The 25,832-nt window shown below is 44.3% G+C and overlaps 2 protein-coding genes across 6 annotated transcripts in view; one reads left to right on the top strand and one right to left on the bottom strand.

The window, feature by feature from the left end:
• vrk2 (VRK serine/threonine kinase 2) lies at positions 1–16,008 on the top strand. Of its 3 annotated transcripts, XM_020481758.2 has the most exons (15): positions 1–129; positions 543–694; positions 984–1,039; positions 1,364–1,433; positions 2,514–2,601; positions 2,790–2,898; positions 3,139–3,231; positions 3,421–3,553; positions 9,563–9,683; positions 11,095–11,153; positions 11,669–11,868; positions 14,105–14,233; positions 14,457–14,627; positions 14,744–14,890; positions 15,184–15,998. In XM_020481758.2, exons 2-15 carry the CDS (start codon positions 565–567, stop codon positions 15,637–15,639), a joined length of 1,962 nt encoding a protein of 653 aa, XP_020337347.1. In that variant the 5' UTR covers positions 1–129; positions 543–564; the 3' UTR covers positions 15,640–15,998. The 3 variants fall into 3 exon arrangements, with proteins under 3 accessions (XP_020337347.1, XP_020337348.1, XP_031679390.1); XM_020481759.2 differs by lacking the exon at positions 1–129 and having other exon boundaries at positions 542–694; positions 2,519–2,601; positions 15,184–15,996; XM_031823530.1 differs by lacking the exons at positions 1–129; positions 543–694; positions 984–1,039 and having other exon boundaries at positions 2,519–2,601; positions 15,184–16,008.
• The window catches only part of fancl (FA complementation group L), a 16,813-nt gene continuing 4,269 nt past the window's right edge, over positions 13,289–25,832 (bottom strand). For 2 of the 3 annotated variants that reach the window (XM_020481760.2, XM_031823531.1), the window contains 9 exons: positions 23,453–23,549; positions 22,414–22,482; positions 18,739–18,889; positions 18,472–18,555; positions 17,546–17,591; positions 17,232–17,313; positions 16,624–16,740; positions 16,280–16,351; positions 13,289–15,886 (listed from right to left, as the gene is read on the bottom strand). In XM_020481760.2, coding sequence (XP_020337349.1) covers positions 15,851–15,886; positions 16,280–16,351; positions 16,624–16,740; positions 17,232–17,313; positions 17,546–17,591; positions 18,472–18,555; positions 18,739–18,889; positions 22,414–22,482; positions 23,453–23,549 — 754 coding nt within the window. In that variant the 3' untranslated portion in view covers positions 13,289–15,850. Of the gene's footprint in view, positions 15,887–16,279; positions 16,422–16,623; positions 16,741–17,231; positions 17,314–17,545; positions 17,592–18,471; positions 18,556–18,738; positions 18,890–22,413; positions 22,483–23,452; positions 23,550–25,832 lie in introns of those variants that run through there. The other variant, XM_031823532.1, reaches the window with a different exon arrangement.

The following is a 25,832-nucleotide window of genomic DNA, read 5'->3' on the forward strand; positions in this document are numbered from 1 at the left end:
GTGAACCTGTACGGCACATGCTGTGTCATCGTCCCGCCTCTAGATAGCATTCATTGGCGGTTGAATATCCAGCTCTATCGCTTCCTAGATCTTTGAGACATTTCACGGAAAATTATCCAAACTCTAATGGTAATGTATCGCCAGATGTTTCATTTTTATAGTAGATTTCTAGTTGGGTATCTTGCTAAGAACAAGTTGACACTGAACTGTGCAATGCCACCGAGCCAAATGAATCGAATATATTGTTTTGCTAGCTAATTTAGTTATATGTAGGGAGAGCTAACTAGTTTATTCGATATAGTCTGTTAGCTTGCTGTAGCCATCTAGGTAACGTTAGCTAGCTAATATGCTGGCCAGTTTCCAGATTTAACTGACTTTCAGTTTTGTTTCTGGATTTATTACGGGACTATATAGCTTCTCTCTACTTTGCAAGCTAGCTGGGTGGCTGTAGTTGCATCTGTTGACCACATGTCAATAGTCTGTCTGTACCATAAGTTACTATTGCCAGCCAACTAACTTTACTCTCTTTTACGCCCAAATAGGTTCCCATTGCTGGCTAGCCCCATGGCCCCTCCTAGGAAACGAGCATTGCCTGCACCCCTACCAGACGGGTTTACACTGATGGACACTGAGAAGAAGCAATGGAAACTGGGCAGAATTATTGGCCAAGGAGGTTTTGGATTGATCTACCTAGGTAAGTAACCAGACGAGTATGTCAATCTGTCAAGGTATCACAGATTCTCAAATAAACACACGCATCCCAATTTATTTTACCAGGAATCATAGATTTGGGTGTAAAGCATTACCAACAGAGCATAAAAACTGGAGTACATCTGATTGATGCCAAATTACTGTCATGTTTATCACGGTTTATTTATCTGTGTCCCTGTTTTTTTTTCCTCCTCTCTTTTTCTCTCTCACACATTCACACCCTCCTTTTTCCACATCTCCTACCTTTCTCTCTCTCCCTTTTTTTCCTTCAGCTTCGCAGGACATGGAAATGCCTGTTGGGGAGGATTCTCATTTTGTGATTAAAGTGGTGAGTACAGGGATGGCTGTGTTGTGAGTCAGGGCATTTCTATCACTGTATACGCTTTGCCATTTGTTCAGAGATAACTCCAGATGTGATCGACAGTTTGACTTAACCACAATAATTTGCTGTGAAACTCTCTTTCACTTTCTTTCTCTCGCTTGCTCTCTGCTTACTGGGTTTTTCGTGGATATGGGAAGGTATAATAAGGAACTGCCATGTTAATATGCTAATAAATAAACCTATAATTGTACGGCAGTCACATGCAACAGTTCTCAGCATTTCTATTTCCACATTTCCTCATATTTCACCCTCTTATTTCATTGTCTGCAGGAGTACCATGAGAATGGGCCTCTGTTTTCTGAGCTCAAGTTCTATCAGAGGGCAGCTAAACCTGAGAACAGTGAGTATCAACAAATTCAATCAGTCAACATCATGATGTAGCAGAAATATGACTAAGAGTTCATAACCTATGTCCAATATAGGCTACATACTGTGTGGTTACAACCTATTTTAGGCTACATCTTATTTGAGCGGCCAGGCCCAGTGCAGCGGGAGTGTACTTGGCTGATGAAGTGCCCAAGACTGCTGCCTGGTGTAATTAATAAGCCAAAGCAAACATGCACCTCAGTGGCAGTTAGCCCCTTCCCTGCTTGTTTGAGCTCTTAATTCATAGAGAGGGACCCAATCCCACATAATGATGCCTGCTCCTCTGCTGGGCCCCTGACCACCTGCCAGTCTGGTGGAGAGCCAGCCAGCACTCTAAGACAGGCTTCCTGTTCACTTTGTGTGTTTCTGTGTCTGTGATTTAGAAGTGCATGATTATTTCCTCTGTCTTTAAGTGGTCATATGTGTTTTTGTGAACAGTTCAGACAGTCCAACCTGAATCCACAGTCATTAAAACCACATCGCGTCCTAATTTGTTGCACCACTTTTAAGACCAAAGGCTTAGGTCCTCTAGGATCGTATCTTGGGCACTTGGCCATATTTGCTCAGCACCAGTTGTGCACCTGCTACCTTTCAGAGGGAATGAAACAAAATGGCATGAAGGTAAATACTGAGAGCAACAAGTAATTTATAAAACAAAAATGCTAAAGAGCAAATATCTGTTTTTGCACTCTTATTGTGTCCATTATTTCTATAGAAAAACAATAGGTGCAATCGTTGCACTGGTGAAAATACGTTGTGGAAAGGGGCGGCAGGTAGGCTAGTGGTTAGAGCGTTGGGCCAGTTGCTGGAAGGTTGCTGGATCGAATCCCCTTGCTGACAAAGTAGAAACCGGTTCTTCCGTCCCTGAGCGGGGCAGGGTGCTGAAGGACCCCCCGCACCTCTCACCTGATTAAGGGGTTGGGTTAAATGTGGAAGACAGGTTTCAGTTGAATACATTCCAGTTGGACAACTGATTAGGTATCTCCCTTTCCCTAAATATAGTATGTAAGATACCATTTTTGGCCCTTGTAATTCTGTCCTGCTGTTGATTCAGTGCAGAGGTGGATGAGGAGCAAGAAGCTGGATTTTCTGGGGATCCCTGCATACTGGGGATCAGGACTGGCAGAACACAACGGAACCAGGTACTACTGGAGCCACTACACTGACTGGTGTAGTGATGGTCATGGTGAAGGCATTAATAATCCCTTGCTTTGTGGTTGGGAAGTGTGTTAGAGATGATTTTACCTCTTATCCTTGACCTTTGCCCTGTACCATGTACAGTTTTTATCCAGGTGACTCGATTAAGAACAAATTCTTATTTACAATCCAGGTACAGGTTCATGGTGATGGACCGCCTGGGCAGTGACCTGCAGAAGGTGTGTGAGAGAAACGGTGGCAAGCTGAAGAAGCACACAGTACTACAGCTAGGACGTGTCCTGGTGAGTCCCTCCCTCTGTTCAAATCAAATTGTATTCGTCACATGCGCCGAATACAGTGAAATGCTTACTTACAAGCCAACAATGAAGTTTTAAGAAAATACGAGTAAAAAAAAGATTTTCTAAATAAACTAAAGTAAACATAAAATTATAAATAAAAAAAACACAATAAAATAATATGAATAAAACATCCTCTTCCAAGATGGAATGTAAAGATTTCACCTTCTCTTTGTCTTCCTACAGCTGGATGTGCTTGAGTATATCCATGACAACGAGTATGTCCATGCAGACATAAAGGCTGCCAACCTGATGCTTGGTCACACAGACCCTGACAAGGTTAGCGTTAGCACTGTCTCAGAACAGTAGGCATGCGTATTCAAGGCATTTCTTGTACTGTGTATAAAACATACGTAGAAGACCGTTACTAGCTATATTAACATTGAGCAATGTATATGTTAAGCATTTTACTTGTAGGTGGGCTGACTGTTATCTACACAAACTGTCTGTTTATTCCCTGTACTGCAGGTGTACCTGGCTGACTACGGCCTGTCCTACAGGTACAGCCCAGACGGCGTACACAAAGAGTACAAAAAGAACCCAAAAAAGGGACACAACGGAACCATAGAGTACACCAGCATAGATGCCCACAATGGAGTCGGTAAAGTGGGATTTCATTGATATGAACACTCATAGTTTCAGGTGGCAACAACTATTGTGTAGTGAAAGGGCAAGGTTTCTGGGTATACATACAAGAATTGGTGGACAATAGCTCACTTGTCTTGACTGTGTGGCCAATGATATCTTATGGATGTATACTAACTGCGTTACTGTATCTTTCAGTTGGCAGTGTACTTGTTTATCAATGCATAAAGTGAACCCCCCCCCTTCGTTCCTTGCTATAAAACCGCCCTCAGTAGGGAACACATTAGCTGGCAAATTGCGTACATGGTCCTTTTTTATTGGACATTGATTCTCTCGGCCTCGTATTCCCCGACACAGACTCCATTAAAAAAATCCCCTAATTAGCTAAAGTCATAACCTGCATCGTGTATTCATCCCCCATTAATTAAGGCTTTGATGTTTGGTTAGAGTGGGACTGGCCACTGATAACCTCTGTTTGCAAAGAGCGGAGGACGGTGCCGAGTTCGATATGCTGAACGAGTGTGGAGAAGACTCCCTAATCGCCATGCAACTGTTTCAATCAATGCTGTCCATATGAAGGAAAACAGACAAGATGCTTAGTCAGCGTTATTGATAAAGGCAAACCCGTCAATTTTAATCTTTTATAGAGTGAAGAGGGTGGTGGGGGTTAACATGCTGAGCTTGTGTTTTTATGTTCGGTTCTCTGAATCAAGAGGTGAATGTTGGGCCCATGTAATTCACAGTTGCATACAAGCTAAAATGTGGCAGGCGGAACATGCTTCAACATGTTCCGAGTCGTTGATCTATGGCTGTGAATTTAATTTAACAAGAGGTTGGATAGGAATGACATTTTAAATCACAGGACTGGTTTAAACACCGGTCTGTTCTTTTACAGACCTACATAGAAGTACACACACACTGTCATCTAGTGCAATTTGTTCTCATGTCACATATACTGTATGTCGTTGCATATGGTCCTCACTTTTTGGTCTTCGCTTAACAGTAGAAACTCTAGTATAGGTGAATCATTCCTTTGCTTCTATAGCCCAGGGGTCATGAATCTTCTACAAACTAAAGTGGGTATAAGATGAAAATATACACTCACTCACACAGATTTTACTTTCGAATGTTCAGTCTTTGGACAATAAAGTAGACGAGCTCAGGGTGAGGATCTCCTTCCAGAAAGACATCAGGGACTGTAACATACTCTGTTTCACAGAATCATGGCACTCTCGGGATATGCTGTCCCCGTCCATACAACCAGCTCGGTTCTCAGTTCATGGCGCAGACAGGAATAAAGAACTCTCCGGAAAGAAGAAATGTGTAGGTGTATGCTTCATGGTGTGATTGTGATAATATATAAACTTAAGTCCTTTTGTTCACCCGACCTAGAATACAATCAAATGCTGACCGTATTACCTCCCAAGAGAATTACCTTTGGTTATAGTCACAGCCCTCAAGAAACTACACTGGACTTTATGCAAACTGGTAACCACATATTCTGAGGCTGCATTTATTGTAGCTGGGGATTTTAACAAAGCAAATTTGAGGCAAACGCTACCGAAGTTCTATCAACACATTGACTAGTACTTGCTTAGGGAAACACTAGATCACTGCTATTCACCTTTTCGAAATACCTATAAGGCCCTCCCTTCGGTGACCTAGTTCATCAGGAAGTGTGTAGGGGATATTTTTCCTACCATGACTTAAACCTACCCAAAACAGAAACCGTGGATAGATGGCAGCATTCGCTCAACTGAAAGCGCGAACCACCACATTTAACCATGGCAAGGGGACTAGGAATATGGTCAAATACAGTGTAGTTATTCCCTCTGTAAGGCAATCAAACAGGCAGCATTTGTCAGTACAAAGTGGACAGACAAAGTATGTGGCAGGATCTACAGACAATCACAGATTACTGAGTAAGACATTTAAGCGTGTTAACCCTTGCAAGGCTGCCGGCATCCCTAGCCACATCCTCAGAGCATGCGCAGACCAGCTGGCTGGAGTGTTTACATATTCATAGACATATTCAATCTCTCTCTATCCCAGTCTGCTGTCCCCACTTGCTTCAAGATGTCCACTACTGTTCCTGTACCCAAGAAAGCAAAGGTATCTGAACTAAATGACTATCACCCCATAGCACTCACTTCTGTCATCATGAAGTGCTTTGAGAGACGAGTCAAGGATCATATCACCTCCACCTTACCTGTCACCCTAGATCCACTTCAATTCGCTTACTGCCCCAATAGGTCCACAGACGGAATTGCCTGCACACTGCCCTATCCCATCTGGACAAGAGGAATACCTATGCTGTTCATTGACTACAGCTCAGCATTCAACACCGTAGTACCCTCCAATCTCATCATTAAGCTTGAGGCCCTGGGTCTGAACCCCGCCCTGTGCAACTGGGTCTTGGACTTCCTGACGGGCCGCCCCCCAGGTGGTGAAAGTAGCTGATCCTCAACACTGGGGCCCCACAAGGATGTATGCTCAGCCCCCTCCTGTACTCTCTGTTCACCCATGACTGTGTGGCCACGCACACCTCCAACTCAATCATAAAGTTTTCAGACAACACAACAGTCGTCGGCCTGATTACCAACAATGACGAGACAGCCTACAGGGAGGAGGTGAGGGCCCTGGCGGAGTGGTGCCAGGAAAATAACATCTTCCTCAGCGTCAACAAAACGAAGGAGCTGATGGTGGATTTCAGGAAACCGCAGAGGGAGCACGCCCATCCACAGTGATGGGACAATAGTGGAGAAGTTGGAAAGCTTCAAGTTCCTCGGCCTACACATCACTGACACTGAAATGTTCCACCTACACAGACCGTGTACGGCAACTGCACAGCCCGCAACCGCAGAACTCTCCAGAGGGTGGTATGGTCTGCCCAACACCTCACCGGGGGCACACTGCCTACCTCAAGGCCGTCAGACTGTTAAATAGCCAGCTACCACCCGGCTACATAACCCTGCACCTTAAAGGCTGCTGCCCTATATACATAGATATGAAATCACTGGCCACTTTAATAATGGAACACTAGTCACTTTAATGTTTACATACTGCTTTGTGGGTGGGGTTATATCCTTCCTGTTTGGCCCTGTCCGGGGGTGTCCTCGGATGGGGCCACAGTGTCTCCTGACCCCTCCTGTCTCAGCCTCCAGTATTTATGCTGCAGTAGTTTGTGTCGGGGGCTGGGGTCAGTTTGTTATATCTGGAGTACTTCTCCTGTCCTATTCGGTGTCCTGTGTGAATCTAAGTGTGCGTTCTCTAATTCTCTCCTTCTCTCTTTCTTTCTCTCTCTCGGAGGACCTGAGCCCTAGGACCATGCCCCAGGACTACCTGACATGATGACTCCTTGCTGTCCCCAGTCCACCTGGCCATGCTGCTGCTCCAGTTTCAACTTCCACCTGACTGTGCTGCTGCTCTAGTTTCAACTGTTCTGCCTTATTATTATTCGACCATGCTGGTCATTTATGAACATTTGAACATCTTGGCCATGTTCTGTTATAATCTCCACCCGGCACAGCCAGAAGAGGACTGGCCACCCCACATAGCCTGGTTCCTCTCTAGGTTTCTTCCTAGGTATTGGCCTTTCTAGCGAGTTTTTCCTAGCCACCGTGCTTCTACACCTGCATTGCTTGCTGTTTGGGGTTGTAGGCTGGGTTTCTGTACAGCACTTTGAGATATCAGCTGATGTACGAAGGGCTATATAAATACATTTGATTTGATTTGCTTTATTCATATCATATGTGTATACTGTATTCTACTGTATTTAGTCAATGCCACTCCGACATTGATCGTCTTAATATTTATATTTTTCTTAATTCCATTCTTTTTAGATTTGTGTATTGTTGTTAATTGTTAGATACTACTGCACTGTTGGCGCTAGGAACACAAGCATTTTGCTACACCCGCAATAACAAATGCTAAATATGTGAATGTGACCAATATATTTGATGGATGGATGTTTGTTTGTCGTACCAGTCTCTGTAAACCATAGACACTGTCTCGCGTGAAAAGCCCAGGAGGCCGGCCGTATCTGAGATACTTGATCCGACACGCTCAGTTGCTTGGGTCACTCGTTTTGCCTACTCTAACATTCAACCCAACAGTAACTGAATGCCTCAATGCCTGTGCGTGCTTTATATAGCAAGCCACGTGACTCACTGTCTGTAGGAGCGATCCAATTTTTTTTTGTGAACTGTCTGGTATGTGTTTATGCTTCTAATCATCAGTCCTTTGATGTAATAACTTCTGTTAGGCCTACAGTACTCTACTATTGGAATGAGTCAATCAGGTAACGTTTCCCTTTTTGTCTACAGTTGATAAACAAACCAGAATTATATTCCAGGTGGCTAAATATGATGGCTGGTCTTACTTGACCTCCACGTTGTAAGTTCTTTTGGGTCAAATGGAAATTGAGATGCATGCAGATTGACGAGCTACAAGACTACTTTTTGCTCAAGATCCCACACTCCCATCTTACCATCATCACCCTCGCTGGGTAGATGTTGCCATGACAAGGGTGGAGATAGAACAGAGTGAGGCATCACTGAACTCTGAGATAATTATCACCTATTGGAGCAGGATGCTTTGGAACACGGAGATTCCGAAAGAGCGTGTTAAGAGTGAAAATCTGAATATCAATAGGAGAGAGAAACCCGTGTGCCTACGCACGCATGAGCATGAATGCGTGTGCGTACACGCAAGCATATGCATGAATGTGTGGGTGCGTTAGAGAGAGCTGTATGTGTGTGTGCTGCCTTCTCATTAGGGAAAGATTCATAAATACACGACCAAACAGCAAAGGAAAAGCTATTGTGAACAGGGACAATATGGTCAAAGCACGCCACTGGTGCTTAACGTAGTTGTTGATCTTTTTAATTGTTAATCTATTTTGTGGCTGTGGGAGTTGGTGTAGTTTTTGAGTGCTGGTGTCACTTGTGTTTTTCATCTTTATTCCCTCTTATCTGCCTCTCAGTATCAATGAGGCTTTATATAATTGTTTACAACAATGGCTTAATTAGAAGTGGCAGCAACAAATATACTGTAATGCTGACCTATACACTTAAGTACTTTACACCTTCCACTCTTGAGATAATTGATTCAGTAAATTACTTAAACAAGCGGCTTAATCACAAAAATGTTGAAGGCAACAACAGAGGCAGACGCAGTGGCAACCCACATCTAACTACAACCAACCAACCAACCCCTGTTGTCCGTCTCTAGGCTAGCCAGTAGTGCTGTCCTGTTGGGTGCCGCTGCCTGGCAGCCACTGTGGCAGCAGCCTATTTAATTGGGAACACTGTCTGGGATCAATGCTAGCGATGGATCTGGCTCGAGATTTCTCCTTCTGACGAAGCTAGTCAGTCGATGGGTAATTTCTCCGGAGATGCACGGCCGTTACAGTATTGAGCTGCTAAAACTCCTCGGGCTCGACCCCTCACATGCACTCAATCCAGACGTATTGATGAACTCCCCACAGTTTTTCATAAAGACACTTTCTCAGTGCAGGGTTTGTTCACTTCCTTGTATTAAAACTAGATGGAAGGCATTGTTTACAACGAGGCAAGTCTAGAGGTTAATGTCTAGCCATCATCAGTATTTAGTATTTAGATATCTCCCCAGTGCACAGCACCCTGTCGACTTCTGTAACCTGTGGTATTGATTTGGGCGTAGATATCTGTGTTTTTTACTGCCCTTAGAGAGGGGGTGTTTGAGCAATCGAGTGTGTGTGTTTAGGCTGTGCAGCGGGCGTCTGAATCATGTCAGAGGCCACAAGGATCCAGTTTCCTGGAACAGGCCAGAGAAGAAGGAAAACTGACATAAAATGTCGGCCCTCCCCTCAAAGCCGTCTGTCTGCAGAGCACAGGAAAAGTTGAAAGACTAACACTCCCTCCATAATTGTCATCCTCCTTACCCTCTCTTTGCATACTGTTTTACCTCTGAACACAGCCCCTCAAACAAAGCTGTTTCTATCCTCCCAAACCAGGTTCTGATCATCTTCTCTGTCTCTGTGTAGCTCCATCGAGACGTGGAGACCTGGAGGTGTTGGGCTTCTGTCTGCTCCACTGGCTGTGTGGGGCGCTGCCCTGGGACTCTGTGCTCAAGAACCCTATACAGGTCCAAGAGGCCAAGACCAGGTAAAGACCACCCTCTCTCTGGATCCCTCTCCATCTTCCTATTGATCCTTAGTGTTAAATCCCCATCAAAATCCGTCAGTTTTAAGCTAGAGGGATGTTGTTTTTTGCATGGACCGCGTCTCAATTCACCACACCCACCTAGAATATGTCGGTGGCCGAGCTACAGTCGTGTTTGTCACGTGACTTGTCTGAAGGTAACCCGGTACCAGTTAAAAATAAAATATGGAGCTAGTTTTGTCGAAAATAAGGGGTTAAATGTGTCAAAATATATATTTCCTGAGCTTTGTTATACACCTGTCCACATACTTGTGTGTGTGTATATAGAGTATCAAAATCGAGCACACCGCCATGCAATCTCCATAGACAAACTGAATGGCCTTACTGAAGAGCTCAGTGACTTTCAATGTGGCACCGTCATAGGATGCCACCTTTTTATAACAAGTCAGTTCGTAAGATGTCTGCCCTGGTCAACTGTAAGTGCAGTTCTTGTGAAGTAGAAATGTCTAGGAGCAACAAAGGCTCAGCCGTGAAGTGGTATGCCACACAAGCTCACAGAACGGGAGTGCTGAAGCGCATAGCACGTAAAAATTATGTTCCCGGTTGCAACACTCACTACCGAGTTTCAAACTGCCTCTGGAAGCAACGTCAGCACAATAACTGTTCATCGGGAGCTTCGTGAAATGGGTTTTCACGGCCTAAGCCTAAGATGACCATGCGTAATGCTAAGTGTCGGCCGGAGTGGTGTAAAACTCGCCCCCCATTGGACTGATGAATCACCCGTCGCTATCTGGCGGACGTATCTGGGTTTGGCAGATGCCAGGAGAATGTTACCTGCCCAAATGCATAGTGCCAACTGGAGGAATAATGATCTGGGGCTGTTTTTCAAGGTTTGGGCTAAGCCCCTTAGTTCCATTGAAGGGAAATCTTAACACTACAGCAAACAATGACATTCTCAACGATTCTGGGTTTTCAACTTTGTGGCAACAGTTTGGGGAAGGACATTTTCTGTTTCAGCATGACAATGCCCCTGTGCACAAAGCAAGGTCCATACAGAAATGGTTTGTCGTGATCGGTGTGGAAGAACTTGACTGGCCAACATCTGTGCCCGACCTCACTAATGCTCTTGTGGCTGAATGGAAGCAAGTCCCCGTAGCAATGTTCCAACATCTAGTGTAAAGCCTTCCCAGAAGTGTGGAGGCTGTTATAGAAGCAAAGGGGGGACCAACTCCATGTTAATGCCCATGATTTTAGAATGAGATGTTCGAACCTGTGTCCACACTAATTGACAAAGTATATCTCTCGGATATAGGACAGACCCTTCAAAACTTTGTCCTTACAGTATGTCTGTTGTCTTTAAGTTAAACCCTTGTTTCTCTCTCCCCCTCTATTTCATGCCTGTTTCTCTTTCCAGACTCATAGGTAATCTACCTGGTTCGGTGCAGGAGCTGTCGGTGGGTGGAGCTTGCACAGGTGAGTGAGAGGGCCTCCGTACTTGTCCAGTAGTCAGACTCCAGAGTCACCACTTTGTCCCAGAAGGGAATGAAACATTTTTAGGAGGGTTTTTTGAAATATGTTCCCACAACTCCATTATCCATCCCAGAGAGATGTCTTAGAGACTCCATTGTTGTTATCTCTGGTACTGTAAACAGAGGTCACGTCTCTGTGAGGTTATGGCTATGTGATGTATGGTGATGACTGACTGAGATGATTCTCTACAGCTCCTCCAGAGGCAGGGCCGGGCTGGTCGCCACAGATAAGGCCCAGGACATGCATCAACCCTATTGTATATGAGTGTGATACACACTCAACCACAGTGTGTGTGGGTACACTAGGTAGCTGGACATGTTAGTTGCAGTAAGGGGTGACTGTTTCTGTGTACTGAAACACGCAGATCACACGTCACATAGCCAGTGTTAAAACATCACAGATACGTCGGAGTGGGACTATTGTGCATTCTCTCTCTTTTGTCCCTCTTCCTCTCCCAGATGAGTTGGCCAGTTTCCTGCTCAGTGTCAAAGCTCTGGAGTATGAGGAACGTCCGGACTACCAGAGGCTGAGAGAGCTGCTGTCTGAGGCGGGACTGAGAGCGAGCGGAGGCCAGGGAAGGCTGGACCTGTCTGTGCCACGAGGAGCAATGTCAGGGGGTTCCTCCACAAGAGGGTCTGATTGGCCAGACAGGGGCAAGGTGAGAGTACCTGAGAGATTACCTTGCTCAGAAAACTGCCTATTGGGGACCCCTAATGTACACCTATTAATTAATCCGTCAATTAATCAATCGCACACATCCAGATCTACTCACAAATGTAGGCTAAATAGGCTCTTCTGGGAAAGCTTTCCACTAGATGAAGGAACATTTCTGCGGGGACTTGCTTCCATTCAGCCACGAGCATTAGTAGCTCGGGCACTGATGTTGGGCAATTAGGGCTGGCTCACAGTCAGCGTTCCAATTCATCCTGAAGGTGTTCGATGGGGTTGAGGTCAGGGCTCTGTGGAGGCCAGTCAAGTTCTTCCACACCAATCTCAACAAACTTTTTCTGTATGGACCTCGCTTTGTGCATGGGGACATTTTCATGCAGAAACAGGTAAGGGCCTTCTCCAAACTGTTGCCACAATGTTGGGAGCACAGAATCATCTAGAATGTCATTGTATGCTGTAGCATTAAGATTTCTCCTCACTGGAACTAAGGGGCCTAGCCCAAACCTTGAAAAACAGCCCCAGACTATTATTGCTCATCCACCAAACTTTACAGTTGCCACTGCATTCGGGCAGGTAGCGTTCTCCTGGCATCTGCCAATCCCAGTTTGTCCGTCTGACTGCCAGATGGTGAAACGTGATTCATCACTCCAGAGAACGCGTTTCCACTACTCCAGAATCCAATTTACACCACTCTAGCCGACACTTGGCATTGCGCATGGTGATCTCAAGCTTGTGTGTGGATGCTTGGCCATGGAGACCCATTTCATGAAGCTCCTGACAAACAGGTCTTGTGCTGACGTTGCTTCCAGAGGTGGTTTGGAACTCGGTAGTGAGTGTTGCAACCGAGGGCAGCCGACTCTTACGTGATATGTGCTTCAGCACTCAGTGGTCCCGTTCTGTTGGCTTGTGTGGCCTACCACTTCAAAGCTGAGCCATTGTTGTTCCTAGACGTTGCCACTTTGCTCGATTTTTAAACAGCTGTCAGCAATGGGTGTGGCTCAAATAGTTGCATCCACTAATTTGAAGGGATGTCATAATTATGTGTCATGCTGTTTTAATGAGCTTCTTGATATGCCACACCTGTCAGGATGGATTGTCTTGGAAAATGAGAAAGCCTCACTAACCGGAATGTAAACAATTTTGAGAGAAATAAGTTGTGTGTGTGGAACATTTCATTTCAGCTCATGAAACATGGGACCAACATGTTGATATTTTTGTTCAGTATCTAATATAGCTGGATAGGGTAAAGTGCAGGTCAGGGGAGTGTAATGGAGACCAGATGGCTAGACTCACTTCATGTTCATTGTTTATACTCTGATTTATAACCCTCTGGGAGAGGTGAGGTGTCTGTGTGGGTCTGTCGGGAGCCCCAGTGCAGTGTGGGAGATCTACACACACTGATAGCCTCAGCCACAAATCCAGGTCTTTATTTACAACACACATACACTCCAGAAAGTATTTCTCATCAAATATGTGCATTTCAATTGGACTGTACCAAATATGTCATCTCTCTGGCTCTTTGCATAGCGGTGTAGAGGTGAATCACATTTTCTTCTCTAAATGCCTGGCGGGGATCTTGACCGCAGTAAAGGGGGTCAACTTGCCCCTGACCCCCACGGAGGCACACCTCGTCCCCCTCAAGAGGCTCTGGAGCGGAGAGGTGGTGATTTTCTGGAATTTACCGGAATCACTTGAGCCTCCAATGGTGACTAACTTGACCCGCAGATGGCCAAAACAGCCCAATTTGAGGCGATTGATGACACACACTTTACACACACTTTACAGGCGCAGAGGATCAGCAGCCATAATTGTTCTAATTTTCTCTCATTTCCATGCTGAACTGCTGGGCAGTTGGATCTGTAGTCAAATAGAAGTCAATTTTTGGAGGTTTGGAAAGTGAGTGTAAATGTCAGTCGAATTAATAGGGGTCATGGAAAGGCTGCTTTCAGTGTCTGTCCTACTCCTCTATTGTTATTTACTCCTTTTTCCTCCCCGATTTCATGATATCCAATAGGTAGTTAGTCGTTGTCACATCATTTGTCCTGTACGGACTCCCGTATTATTATTTATCTTCATCATTCAAAGACAAATGAATAATTCTTCGTCTTCAACACAGTAGGTGGCCTTCTCCTGGTCAATGGAGAATCAAGCAAGTTTCTACTATCAGAAACAGTTGCATGCTAGCCTCTAACTAAGCCCCTCACCCTCTCTTCCTTTCCCCACAGAAAGCAGGCCGAGGTAGAGGCTCATCCAAACTAAAGCCCGTAGTTGTGGTGGATGAGGAGAGTGAAGAGGATGAGAAGATGGAGTTGGATGAAGCGAGGTCCAAACCTGTACCACCCAAGGGTGTAAAGGTGTTGGCTATAAACGGGATTCACCAAACTTTACTGAGTTGTTTGCAACTGGTTTTTAGTACAATATGACCCCAAAATAAATGTATTGGAATGTACAGTAGTGGACACACATGGAGAAATGCCCTTTTATTCTGAAGTGTTGACAACAGGAGTAAAGTATGTTTTCATTCAGTTGTTCGTTTGCGTCACATGAAATAATTATTCCGGTGTCCTTTCCCCACAGAAAGCGGGCAGGGCTAAACCTGCAACTAGAGGGGCCTCCAAACCAAAGCCTATATATGTGGAGGATGACAGTGATGAAGAAAAGATGGAGATTGAAGAGGGGAGACCCAAGCCTGTACCATCTCGCTACATTAGGGGACCACCAGTATCCAACCCCCAGTCAGAACATGGGGTAAGTTGTTAGTGAATTCACAAGCAGGAAATGTCCAGGAGTATGTTGTCATAAACTAGTGCATGCTAGCTTCACGTGAAATCTCAATCCGGTCTTCTTGTATCTTTTCCCCACAGAAAGCAGGACGAGCTAGAGGGTCGTCCAAACCAAAGTCTGTATATGTGGAGGATGACGAGAGTGAGGAAGAGATGGAAAGACCCAGACCTGTGCCGTCTCAATACATCAGAGGACCACCCAATTCCAAGCCCCAGCCAGAACAGGCGGTGAGGCCAAGGCACTAAGTCCTGCAATATTGACAGGATTCACAGCATTTTACTAGAATGTTGTCCAACTGGTTTTACAAGAATGGACAAAATGACCAGCTACTTTACATTGACGCCCAACTGATAATGAAATACGTTTTATCAGAGCAAGTTCAAACCCAAAATAAATCACTTTTTAAAATTGTGATAATTTTTAAAAAATTGCCTTTGTTGTAATTTCACATTAACGGCTGTTACAAAAGTTCAGGTCAATGGAAGAAACCCAAGCAAATGTGTGAATTATCCCCTAACAGAAAACATCAACACAAACCAAACGTCGCGTCAGGAAAATAGTTGCTGATGACGGCGTTGCTGTGACATCAAGACCACAAGTCAACCATAGACTGTTCCAACCCAGAGAAAGTACAACCCCTACAAAAAGCAAATTGGGTCAAACACATGATGACCAGTGGGAGGACCACAGTCAGACACACTGGGAAAAACATCTGTACAAAGAGGATGGTTCAGAAATCTTCAACCATGACCACCGGTGTGGGGGTAAGAGTAATAAGCACAATCCCCCAGAATCTGACCACTGGGAAAGTCCCATCCACATATATGACTGTGGTGAGTGGGAGGAATACAGCCAGAGAGCAGAGCCTTCTCCCAAACAGAAGAGTGGCTGTAATGTCACACTGTACTGTAGTGCCTTGGTGGTCTTATTCCTGTCCCTGGCCTTTCTATTCACTCTGGCTGACAGTCCTGAATGATGACTGGGTGCTGTTTCCCTGCAACTCTGAGCTTTTTTGTTGTTTCCTATTCATCATGCCTATTTTAGGTTTGCATCATCCCCAACTCTTACTCCAGTTCGCTATAGTGTCATGACGTGAGTGAGACGATATACATTAGATGAGATGTATTATGTATTTGCTAAGGCTCATGTTAAACCATATAGCTCTAGGCCCAGGCTTCAGTCAGCTCTCAAGGTTTCTGGGTGGACATCTTCACTGTAATGGGCTGTAAACAACAAAAAGTACAAATGTCATTTAACATGGACTACATTGTTATTTGCAAATGTCAAAACAGGCTCGCTGTATCAATTACAAAATAAACAAACTTTCTTGTGATTTGCAACTGTACCTCTGGGGATTTTCTAGTCTTACAGTGTGATTTATATGCGTGACTGTTGTATAATATACTAACCAAGGACATGGTACCTCCACACTACTAAATGTGATCTGCTATATTCAATGTACTTATTGTGCATGAACAGCGCTCTATATTACCTTTTTTGAAACTTTATGAATGACACATTATATGAAGACTATATAAGGTATGTTATAGGGACCTTTTTTATGAAGGACATCGATGGTAAAGTGAGTCTTAATGCCATATGGCGGCTTGAAATACCTTGCTGCAGTAGGGACACTCTCCAAACACTATGTTGAAGCTCTGGCGACTGGAAGGTAGTCCACGCAACCACTGGAGAGAAACCGAACAGGAACTAGTCAAACTAAAACTAGTCAAATTGAAGTTGACCAATTCCTTGTGCCTGTAGTGGCAAGATTAGAGAAATGCAAAGAAGCCAAACACCTGAAATGAATTTGACGAAAAAAAAATAAAAAAATAATCACATCCCATTTTTGTATGAATTTATAACAAATGATTTTAAATTCATGTCTTATCCTGGGTAGTGTTTTGTAAAACAGACATGCCTACTGATTGGGTAGGATAGTTGTGTGCGTGTCCCTTACTTCGTACAGACAGGCCTGGTGGAAGGGTTGGCCGCAGCGAGGGTCGTTGCACACCTGATCAGGAATGGCTGACTCCAGACGGTAGGCGTAACAGATCCCACACTCCGCACTGAAACTCTACAGGAGACATTCTTAGTAGCTCTCCTCCTGTCTATCCCCTCTCTACCAGTGTCCCCCTTCCCTCTCTCTGTTTGCATATTTCTTTTCATGTAACGAGAAGCCCTTTTTCTCTCCAAGCGATCCATTAAAAGAGGATGGCAGGTACAATTTCAACATCTGGTAAAGTAAACTTTGCTCTTCGGAATGTTAATGATGCTGAGGCATTAATCACCGTGGCGACAGTGGATAAACACGGCGCCCTTTCAACCCATCCGGCGGCAAAAAAGAGATAAATGGGGGTGTGATTAAAGCGATCTCGATAGTGCCGGGGATTCTGCCATCTTTGTTATTCTAATGATCTTATCTGTAAACAACCCAATTAAAGGGGATTCACACCCACCTCCAGCAAACAAAAAAGACCAGAAATAAAAATATATTTCTATACACACGATTCCTCGGCAGAGGTAATTGTGAGGGCTTGGTGTTTGAAACAGGGAAATGCAACGTACAGATTTTTCGTGGGTGGCAGGTGATGGGAATTCTATCTCCAAAACATCCCGGAGGTTTTGCAAGATGCTGCAGTCCGGGTTCCTGAAAGACACAAAACAGCTCCTTCACACACTAATTAAACACATGCAAATGAGGGTGAGACGGAGGGAAGAGAAGTTTGCAATTATGACCAATATGTCTTTCTCTCCCAGCCAGGAAATGTTGACCAATGCTATCACGTTGAAATGGCATAGAAGACTGTTAATTTAGAATCACATTGAACATATAATACCAAAAAGTAGACTGTATCCAAATGACTGACTACCTAACTTACCATAAATGCATGTTGGCATTCAGCTTGTTCCTCAAAGGTGTTACCACTGCAGGGGAAAATAACCCACACAAGTTGTGAATTGACAAATGGACATTGTAAAAAGAGGTTTAGAGCTACACAACACTTGCAGAGGGATTTAACAGTTGTTTTTGTGCATTTCAATGCATTTCAGAAAACATCGCCCCACGTCTAATTTGGGGTGATGTCAAGTGTTTTCCTGGATGCAGCACACAGGCTCTTACAAACAGCTCTTCATATTTGATGACAGAGTCAGGCAAAGAGGAAATATTCCAATAACTTCCACATAAACGCTCTGCTCTAGTCCGTTCCACCCCATGAGCCTCGTCTTTGTGTACAGCCATCATTGCATTCTGTTGTTTGTTATTCTTAAATGCAAAAAGCAATATTTCTGCGTGACCCCATCTATTTGAGGGTCGCTGCCTGCCTCAGTCTTGGCGACAGCAGTGTGTGTTTAATAGCATTGCTAGGCAACCAACAATGAGTTCTGTGTGGCACTGTTGGCCAAGCATGACCTTGGATTTAAAGAAACAATTGGCAACAATTGTTAGGACTTAAATAGAACAAACTCGACCTTGGTTGGTCCGCTCCTACTCGTACCAAATCAAAAGCATGATTATGTTGTAAAAAACTTTGTTGGGTAGTACACATTCATCAGCTTTCCTTTTTAATACAGCTTTCCTTTGTCTGTGATCACAGATATGATAGAATAAGGGTAGGTGGAAGCCAGGTTTCCTCAATACTGCATGTGCTTATCAAATTGAGTCAGATCAGTTAATAAACAGGAGGATGCATAAAATAAAATAAATTGAAACATGGCAGTGTGCCGTCATTTAATATAGGGTACACATTTCATATACATTATCGATTAAAAAAAGGAACAACCATAAGTATAGTCTTTCACCTACCATGCTCAGCTCCAAGCAGGCAGCACTCTGGCAACATCTTTGGGTGTTGCGTGTCAACCTCCACTTTTATGGACACGTTATTTGCTGCAGACATAGTTAATCAGTGATTGGAGACGAGGAATAGCTGACCACAACACAAAGGAAGCAATGATAAAAGTGATAGGTAGTAGCAGTAGTGGTCTGTTGTGTAGTTCAGTGTGCATGAGGGTTAATTATGGCCTATAGAGGTCTCTAGTTGGTGAGTTTGCATGTCTGTGTGTGCGTTACCGATGGCAATCCTCCTCATGGTGTCGGCTCTGCTGGGTTTCTCTGGCTCTAGAACCCAGGTCTTTTCATCGATCTCATCTAGAACCGCCCAAAACTCAGCCAGAGACTCTAGAAGCAGCAGGAACTGAGTGTGAACATGACCCAGAGAACTCTGTGGGGAACAGAACACCGGTATGACAACCTAAACTAGGGTTCAAATGTGTGGGTGGATACTTTTTGAATAAAGAAATGAATTATCTTAACTGAGAAATTATAATTACCGGTAGTTAATACAGTCCCTTCAAAGTATTCACACCACTTTTGCCACATTTTGTTGTTCCAAAGTGAGTTTAAAATGTATTTAATTATATTTTATTTAAAAAAATGATTGACACAAAATACTCTTAATGTCAAAGTAGAAGAAAAATTCTAACATTTGTAAAATATTTATAAAACCTAAAAACACTAATATATCTTGATTAGATAAGTATTCAACCCCCTGAGTCAATACATGTTAAAAATCACCTTTGGCAGTGATTATAGCTCAGTCTTTAAAATGATTACTTCTGAACTTATTTATGCTTGCCATAACAAAGGGGTTGAATACTTATTGACTCAAGACATTTCATATTTAATTAATTTGTAAAAATGTCTAAATTCGAAATTCCACTTTGATATTGTGTGTAGGCCAGTAACAAAAATCTCAGTTTAAACAATTTTCAATTCAGGCTGTAACACAAAATGTGGAAAAAGTCAAGGGATATGAATACTTTCTGAAGGCACTGTATCATTATACCCATGTACATTAAATGGTAAAGATTTGCAGAAAAATTGGCATCTATAAAAGGTCTGACCTTGGAGAGAATGACCCGTGTAACCTAATAAGTTTATTTGTATTAAAATGACCACAATTTACACCAACTAAGCTATCTAACGGTTAGGGAAATATTTTTGCCTAGATTTGTGAGTTGAAGATGAAACATTATATACACAAACATGATTTAGAAAATGATTTGACTCTTTATTTAGCATTTAATGCAGGCACAGGCTCAAAAAAAAAAAAAAAACCTTTAGACTAGCTTTGTCCCGGGAAATCCGACATGAGGGAGAAAAAAAGAAAAAAAAAAACGTACAAAAAAAATAGAGAAATGAACCAAAAATTATGGGTCATTGTGCCAGCACAGTGCACACAATTTAGCATCGCACAGGTGCAGAGACTCCGCAATTACTGGCCAATTAATGCCAGTGGCGTGATTATGGTTATGGCTCCATAGAAATACAGTGGACCCAGTAAAAGGGGGCTTGGTAATTGAATTCCTGCTGGATTTGAGTGGCAGGATGTAAGAGTGTGTGTCTGTGGAAAGCTAAGATCCGCTCAGTACTCCTTGAGTGCCTCAATTAGGCCTCTTCATCTAGCACTGAGTAAAAACAGATCTATCCTCGCTACAGGCTTAACTTCTGAGGAAATGAGAGCCTAACCGTACATACTAAAACACTGCTAATAAAAGCAATCATCTAGTGTGGTTCAAATCGAGTAATGATGTATGAATGGATACACCTAAAGCCTTTATAATGGTGGCTTGTGTAGACGTTGTGGGAACTGTGATGCATCTGCCTGGGCCCTCTTCTCCTGGCTGATGACAGATAGGATTCTAATCATCTATTACTGTAGGTCCGGTACATACAGTTGTACATGCACGGACTCACAAACACACAGACTGCTGGCAGAGGTTGCTCATGCTGTGCCACACCTGCATTGGTGGGTCTGGTGCCCACCAATGGTCCTGCCCAGCCACAATCTGATTCGTACGTCAATCACCACACACTGATTTTAAAAGACACAAAACAGGTATGTATTACTGTATGAACATACACTCATTTGCCAGTTTATTAGGTACACCCATCTTGTGCCAGGTCAGACCCCACCTTTGCCCCCAGAACAGCCTGAATTCTTTGGGTTGGAAAACGTTGCTCAATTTGTATCAAGGGACCTAACGTGTGCCAAGAAAACATTCCCCACAACGTTACACCACTGCCACCAGCCTGTACCGTTGACAATAGGCAGGATGGGGCCACGGTGTCATGTTGCTTACGCCAAATCCTGACTGCCATCAGCATGACGCAACAGGAACCAGGATTTGTCTGACCAGGCAATGTTTTTCCAATTCTCAAATGTCCAGTGTTGGTGGAGCCACTTCTTGTTTTTACCTGATAGGAGTGGAGCCCGGTGTGGTCGTCTGCTACAATAGCCCATCGGTGACAAGGAATGACGAGTTGTGCATTCCGAGATGCCGTTCTGCACATCACTGTTGTACTGCACCGTTACTTGCCCTTTTGTGGCCCGCTTGTTGGCTTGCACAATTCTTCCCATTCTCCTTCGACCTCTCATCAAATAGCTTTCAGCCCACAGGAATGCCGCTGACTGGATGTTTTTTAGTGTGTAGCAACATTCTCTGTAAACCTTAGACACTATCATGAATAAAAAGCCCAGGAGGCCGACTGTTTCTGAGATACTGGAACTGGCGCGCCTGGCACCGACGATCATACCACGCACAGTCGCTGAGGTCACTCGTTTTGCCCATTCTTACGCTCAATCGAAAAGTAACTGAATGCCTCGATGCCTGTCTGCCTGCTTTATATAGCAAACCACAGCCACGTGACTCACTGTCTTGTAGGAGTGAACCATTTTCAATGGGAACATGTACTTGATAAACTGGCCACTGAGTGTATATGACGCATTGTCTTGTTTTTCCTCTCTAATGTGCACACAAACTAGTGTCTCTCTGTCCCTCTCATTCTCTCACACAAACACAGTGTGGCACATCTTGGCCCTGCAACAGAGCAGGCAATAATTACTCATTCAAATGAACATGTCAGGACAGCCGACAGACAAGCCCTTCCCCCACAACACACACACTCCTCTCACAGCACAGGAGAGATCCATCAGCTGCCCAGCAGGCAGACAGGCTCCATACGGCAGCGCTGTACTTAGCTCGTCTTCTCTGTACGGCTGCCATGTACCACACACACACACACACACACACACACACACACACACACACACACACACACACACACACACACACACACACACACACGTGTAGAGGGACACACCCAGCACATAGCAAGAGAACAGCTGTCAGTGTCTAGAGCTCAATATTACTGACTGTAACTGAGAATAAAATAGGAGTTAAAAGGCTATCCTTTAAAGGTTGTACTGCGACAGACAGCAAGTGTGTGAATTGCAACTGAAAAAGTGTGTTAGTGTGTATAAGTAGTAAAGAAAATCAAAAATGAATATAGTTACATATCGCAATACTATTTTTGACAAAACAACTTTGTTGTTAGGTTGCGTTAGCTAGCGCTAGTCGGCTGTACTTGCGCTAAAACTCTGGTATTTTTCATCCTATAGCTTGTTATCCATATTTTTAAATAGTGAGCCAACATGTTTTCAGCACTTTCATTCCATGACTGATCAACATTTGTTTTCTCATGGCTCTCGTCTCTCTGCAGCAGACATAGTGAGCAATATGTTTGGAATTTCAAATCGCAATAAAATCCCAGTATCGAATCACAATACATATAGAATCGGCACCTAAGTATCGTGATAATATTGGTCCCTGGCAATTTCCACTCCCATGTACGAGTGTGAGACAGTTGGACTGAAACAGTGTGATGTGTTTGTGTGTACAGTACCTGTGGTGTCCAAGTCAGGGCCAGTGGAACAGGTAGGTCTGCGGAGCACCATGGGGCCTCTACAGGGTGCTGTGAATAGGAGGGAAACTTGCCTTAACACCCTAGAGTTGGCAAACATGCATATCAATGTCCCTGGGACTTGACTGTTACCAATACTGTATGTACACTAAACAGGCTATAGCCTACTGGTAAATGTGCTTTTCAGGAAGTTAACCCACACCCTTTCCTTACATCTCTTTTTTATGATTCCTCTCCTTCTTTCCACATATCACTTTCTCCCTGCCCCTCCCTCCCTATCTCTGCATGCCAACGCCTACCTTCCACCCTCTGACTGTGCCTATGTGGGGTGACCTGGGTAGGGGAGAAGGGCGGGCGAGGCAGCTGGGCCACAGGGGGAATCCAGGCTATTTTTACACAGCGACGGGGGCAGGCAGGTGGGCACACAGGCAGGTGGGCACAGGGTGAAACCAACCACCTCCTCTGGATATCATCTGGGCCAGCTACCACCAACCTGCCATGCGGCCACCCTGCTCACTACTCTCGAACCCAGCACTGCCACCCTGCTATACTCAGAGGGAGGGGGCAGGCAGGCATAGAAAGAGTGATATGCCGGCTATCGCTAACCAAGATGCAGGCACGGTCTGTGCTAAAACTGATCTAGATGTTCTACCTTTTAAGAGGACCAACCATATGTATTTCTACTAGTTATGCCCACATCTCCCTCCTCTCCTCTGCTTCTGGAGGGTGTATCATGCAACTGTGAATCTAAAGTGGATATCTCTACACTCCCATCTCACAGGTTGTTGGAACCTCTCACGCAGACTTCAGCAAACTATGTTTGTCCTAGATATGGGACTGCTCAGAGAAGTACTGTCTTTTTAACACAAGATGGATATTTGAACGTACTGTGTAAGAGTATGACTTAGGGTTTTTCATTGACTGTTACAATGTGTGTGTTCTCACTTCAGGCTTTAGTTAGCTTAGCTGTAAGTGTACATGTGTGAACATATTAGCCTGCATAGTGTGTGTGTTCCCTTACCTTGGGCTTCAGTTTGACGGTGACGACGTGCTGTCGCCCTGAGGAGTCCTCAGCCCTCAGTCTCAGTGTGCGGAACTCCGTGTCAATGGACACCAGCCTGGGAACACACAGACATTGGTCAGTCTGGTCCGACACATACTGCATAAAGAGGTGATGCGTTCTCACACACAGACAGACTCAGAGGTGTTTAGTAGAGGGAAAGCAGGTTGCTCCCATCGTAGCCCATTAATCACACCCTCTGAGAGGCAGTAAGATGTCTAAACAGATAGAAATCCCCGTAGGTACAGCTCTAGGACCAGCTTACATTTCCCTAATCCTAACCTTAACCTTTAGCGGAGGAAATGGCAAACTGACCCTAGATCAGTTTCTAGACTCTGGGGGGTAACTTCCTCCTAGATTTCCAGTGCAGTAATGGAACTCTGCTGTGGCTGATATGGCCATATTTCTGCTGGAGATTTGTGGTGTGGTGTTCAGTGTGCAACTTCTGAAGGCATGGAGCAGGGCAGCGTTTCTGACGGACCCGACTAGGATGATCGTAAAACTGACAAAACCACAGAAATGAGTGGAAATATGCTCGAACACACACACTGTGACCCAACACAGTACCTCACTCCTTTAATCTAGTAACACACAGAAAATGTTTCACTCACTCAATTCATCTCCCTCTTTCCCCCCTTCCCATTTCATTGCAGTGACAATCTAGCAAAAACATTTCTGCATATCAGTATCACAGCTCCATTCTTGAATCACAGTCCCATATCCTCTACTCTGCATTCACACGCGGCCTCCCGCCCCACAATAGCAGGGGCTGGCTGGCACTTGGCGCGATGGACACAGCATGACAGTGTGATGCCCCACTGTGAAGACTGATGATAGCAGTGCAATTGGAACTACAGGAACGGAGCTGCTTAGAAAACAGGAACAGATGACACACGTGTGTTTGAGTGAGCAGTATATGGATGGAGCTAGCTGTACACATTGGTGAAAAAGTAATTTGTTAAAGTAATGATGAGAACTGTGGTACTCCAGATATCAGTATGAAAAGTATGAGATCTGTGTAGAAAGCCAGACAGTCATGTAAAATTCCATTCACTATTACAGTGCCTTCGGAAAGTATTCAGACCCCTTGACTTTTTCCAAATTTGGTTATGTTACAGCCTTATTCTAAAATAGTTAAATAGTCCCCCCCTCATTAATATACACATAATACACCATAATGACAAAAACTGGTTTTTAGAAAAATGGAAATATGATATTTACATAAGTATTCAGACCCTTTACTCAGTATTTTGTTGAAGCACCTTTGGCAGCGATTACAGCATCAAGTCTTCTTAGGTATGACGCTACAAGCTTAGCACACCTCAATCTGGGGAGTTTCTCCCATTCTTCTCTGCAGATCCTCTCAAGGTTTGTCTGGCTCAATTTAAATCAAATTTGTCACATGCGCCGAATACAACAGGTGAAATGCTTACTTACAAGCCTTTAACCAACAATGGAGATTTAAGAAAATACAAAAAAAGTAAGAGATAAGGATAACAAATAATTAAAGAGCAGCAGAAAAAATAACAATAGCGGGGCTATATACAGGGGGTACCGGTACAGAGTCAATGTGCGAGGGCACCGGTACTGAGGTAATGTACATGTAGGTAGAGTTATTAAAGTGACTATGCATAGATAACAGAGAGTAGCAGCAGTGTAGAAGAGGGGGGCAATGCAAATAGTCTGGTTAGCTATTTAATTAGATGTTCAGGAGTCCTATGGCTTGGGGTTAGAAGATGTTTAGAAGCCTCTTGGACCTAGACTTGGCGCTCTGGTACAGCTTACTGTGCGGTAGCAGAGAGAACAGTCTATGACTAGGGTGGCTGGAGTCTTTGATAATTTTTAGGGCCTTCCTCTGACACCGCCTGGTATAGAGCTCCCGGGTAGCAGGAAGCGTGGCCCCGTTGATGTACTGCCCCCCTGTACGCACTGCCCTCTGTAGTGCCTTGAAGTTGGAGGCTGAGCAGTTGCCATACCAGGCAGTGATGCAACCCGTCAGGATGCTCTCGATGGTGCTGGGGGAATAGGGTTTGTTGTGCCCTCTTCACGACTGTCTTGGTGTGTTTGGACCATGTTAGTTTGTTGGTGATGTGGACGCCAAGGAACTTGAAGCTCTCAACCTTCACTACTGCCCCGTCGATGTTAATGGGGGCATGATCGGTCCTCCTTTTCCTGAAGTCCACACTCCTCTCCTTTGTCTTGATCACGTTGAGGGAGTTTGTAGTCCTTGCACCACAGGGTCAGGTCTCTGACTTCCTCCCTATAGACTGTCTCATCGTTGTCGGTGATCAGGTCTACCACTGTTGTGTCATCGGCAAACTTAATGATGGTGTTAGTGATG

Source organism: Oncorhynchus kisutch, linkage group LG4, assembly GCF_002021735.2.
Source record: "Oncorhynchus kisutch isolate 150728-3 linkage group LG4, Okis_V2, whole genome shotgun sequence".
In the NCBI taxonomy this organism is placed as follows: Eukaryota; Metazoa; Chordata; class Actinopteri; order Salmoniformes; family Salmonidae; genus Oncorhynchus; species Oncorhynchus kisutch.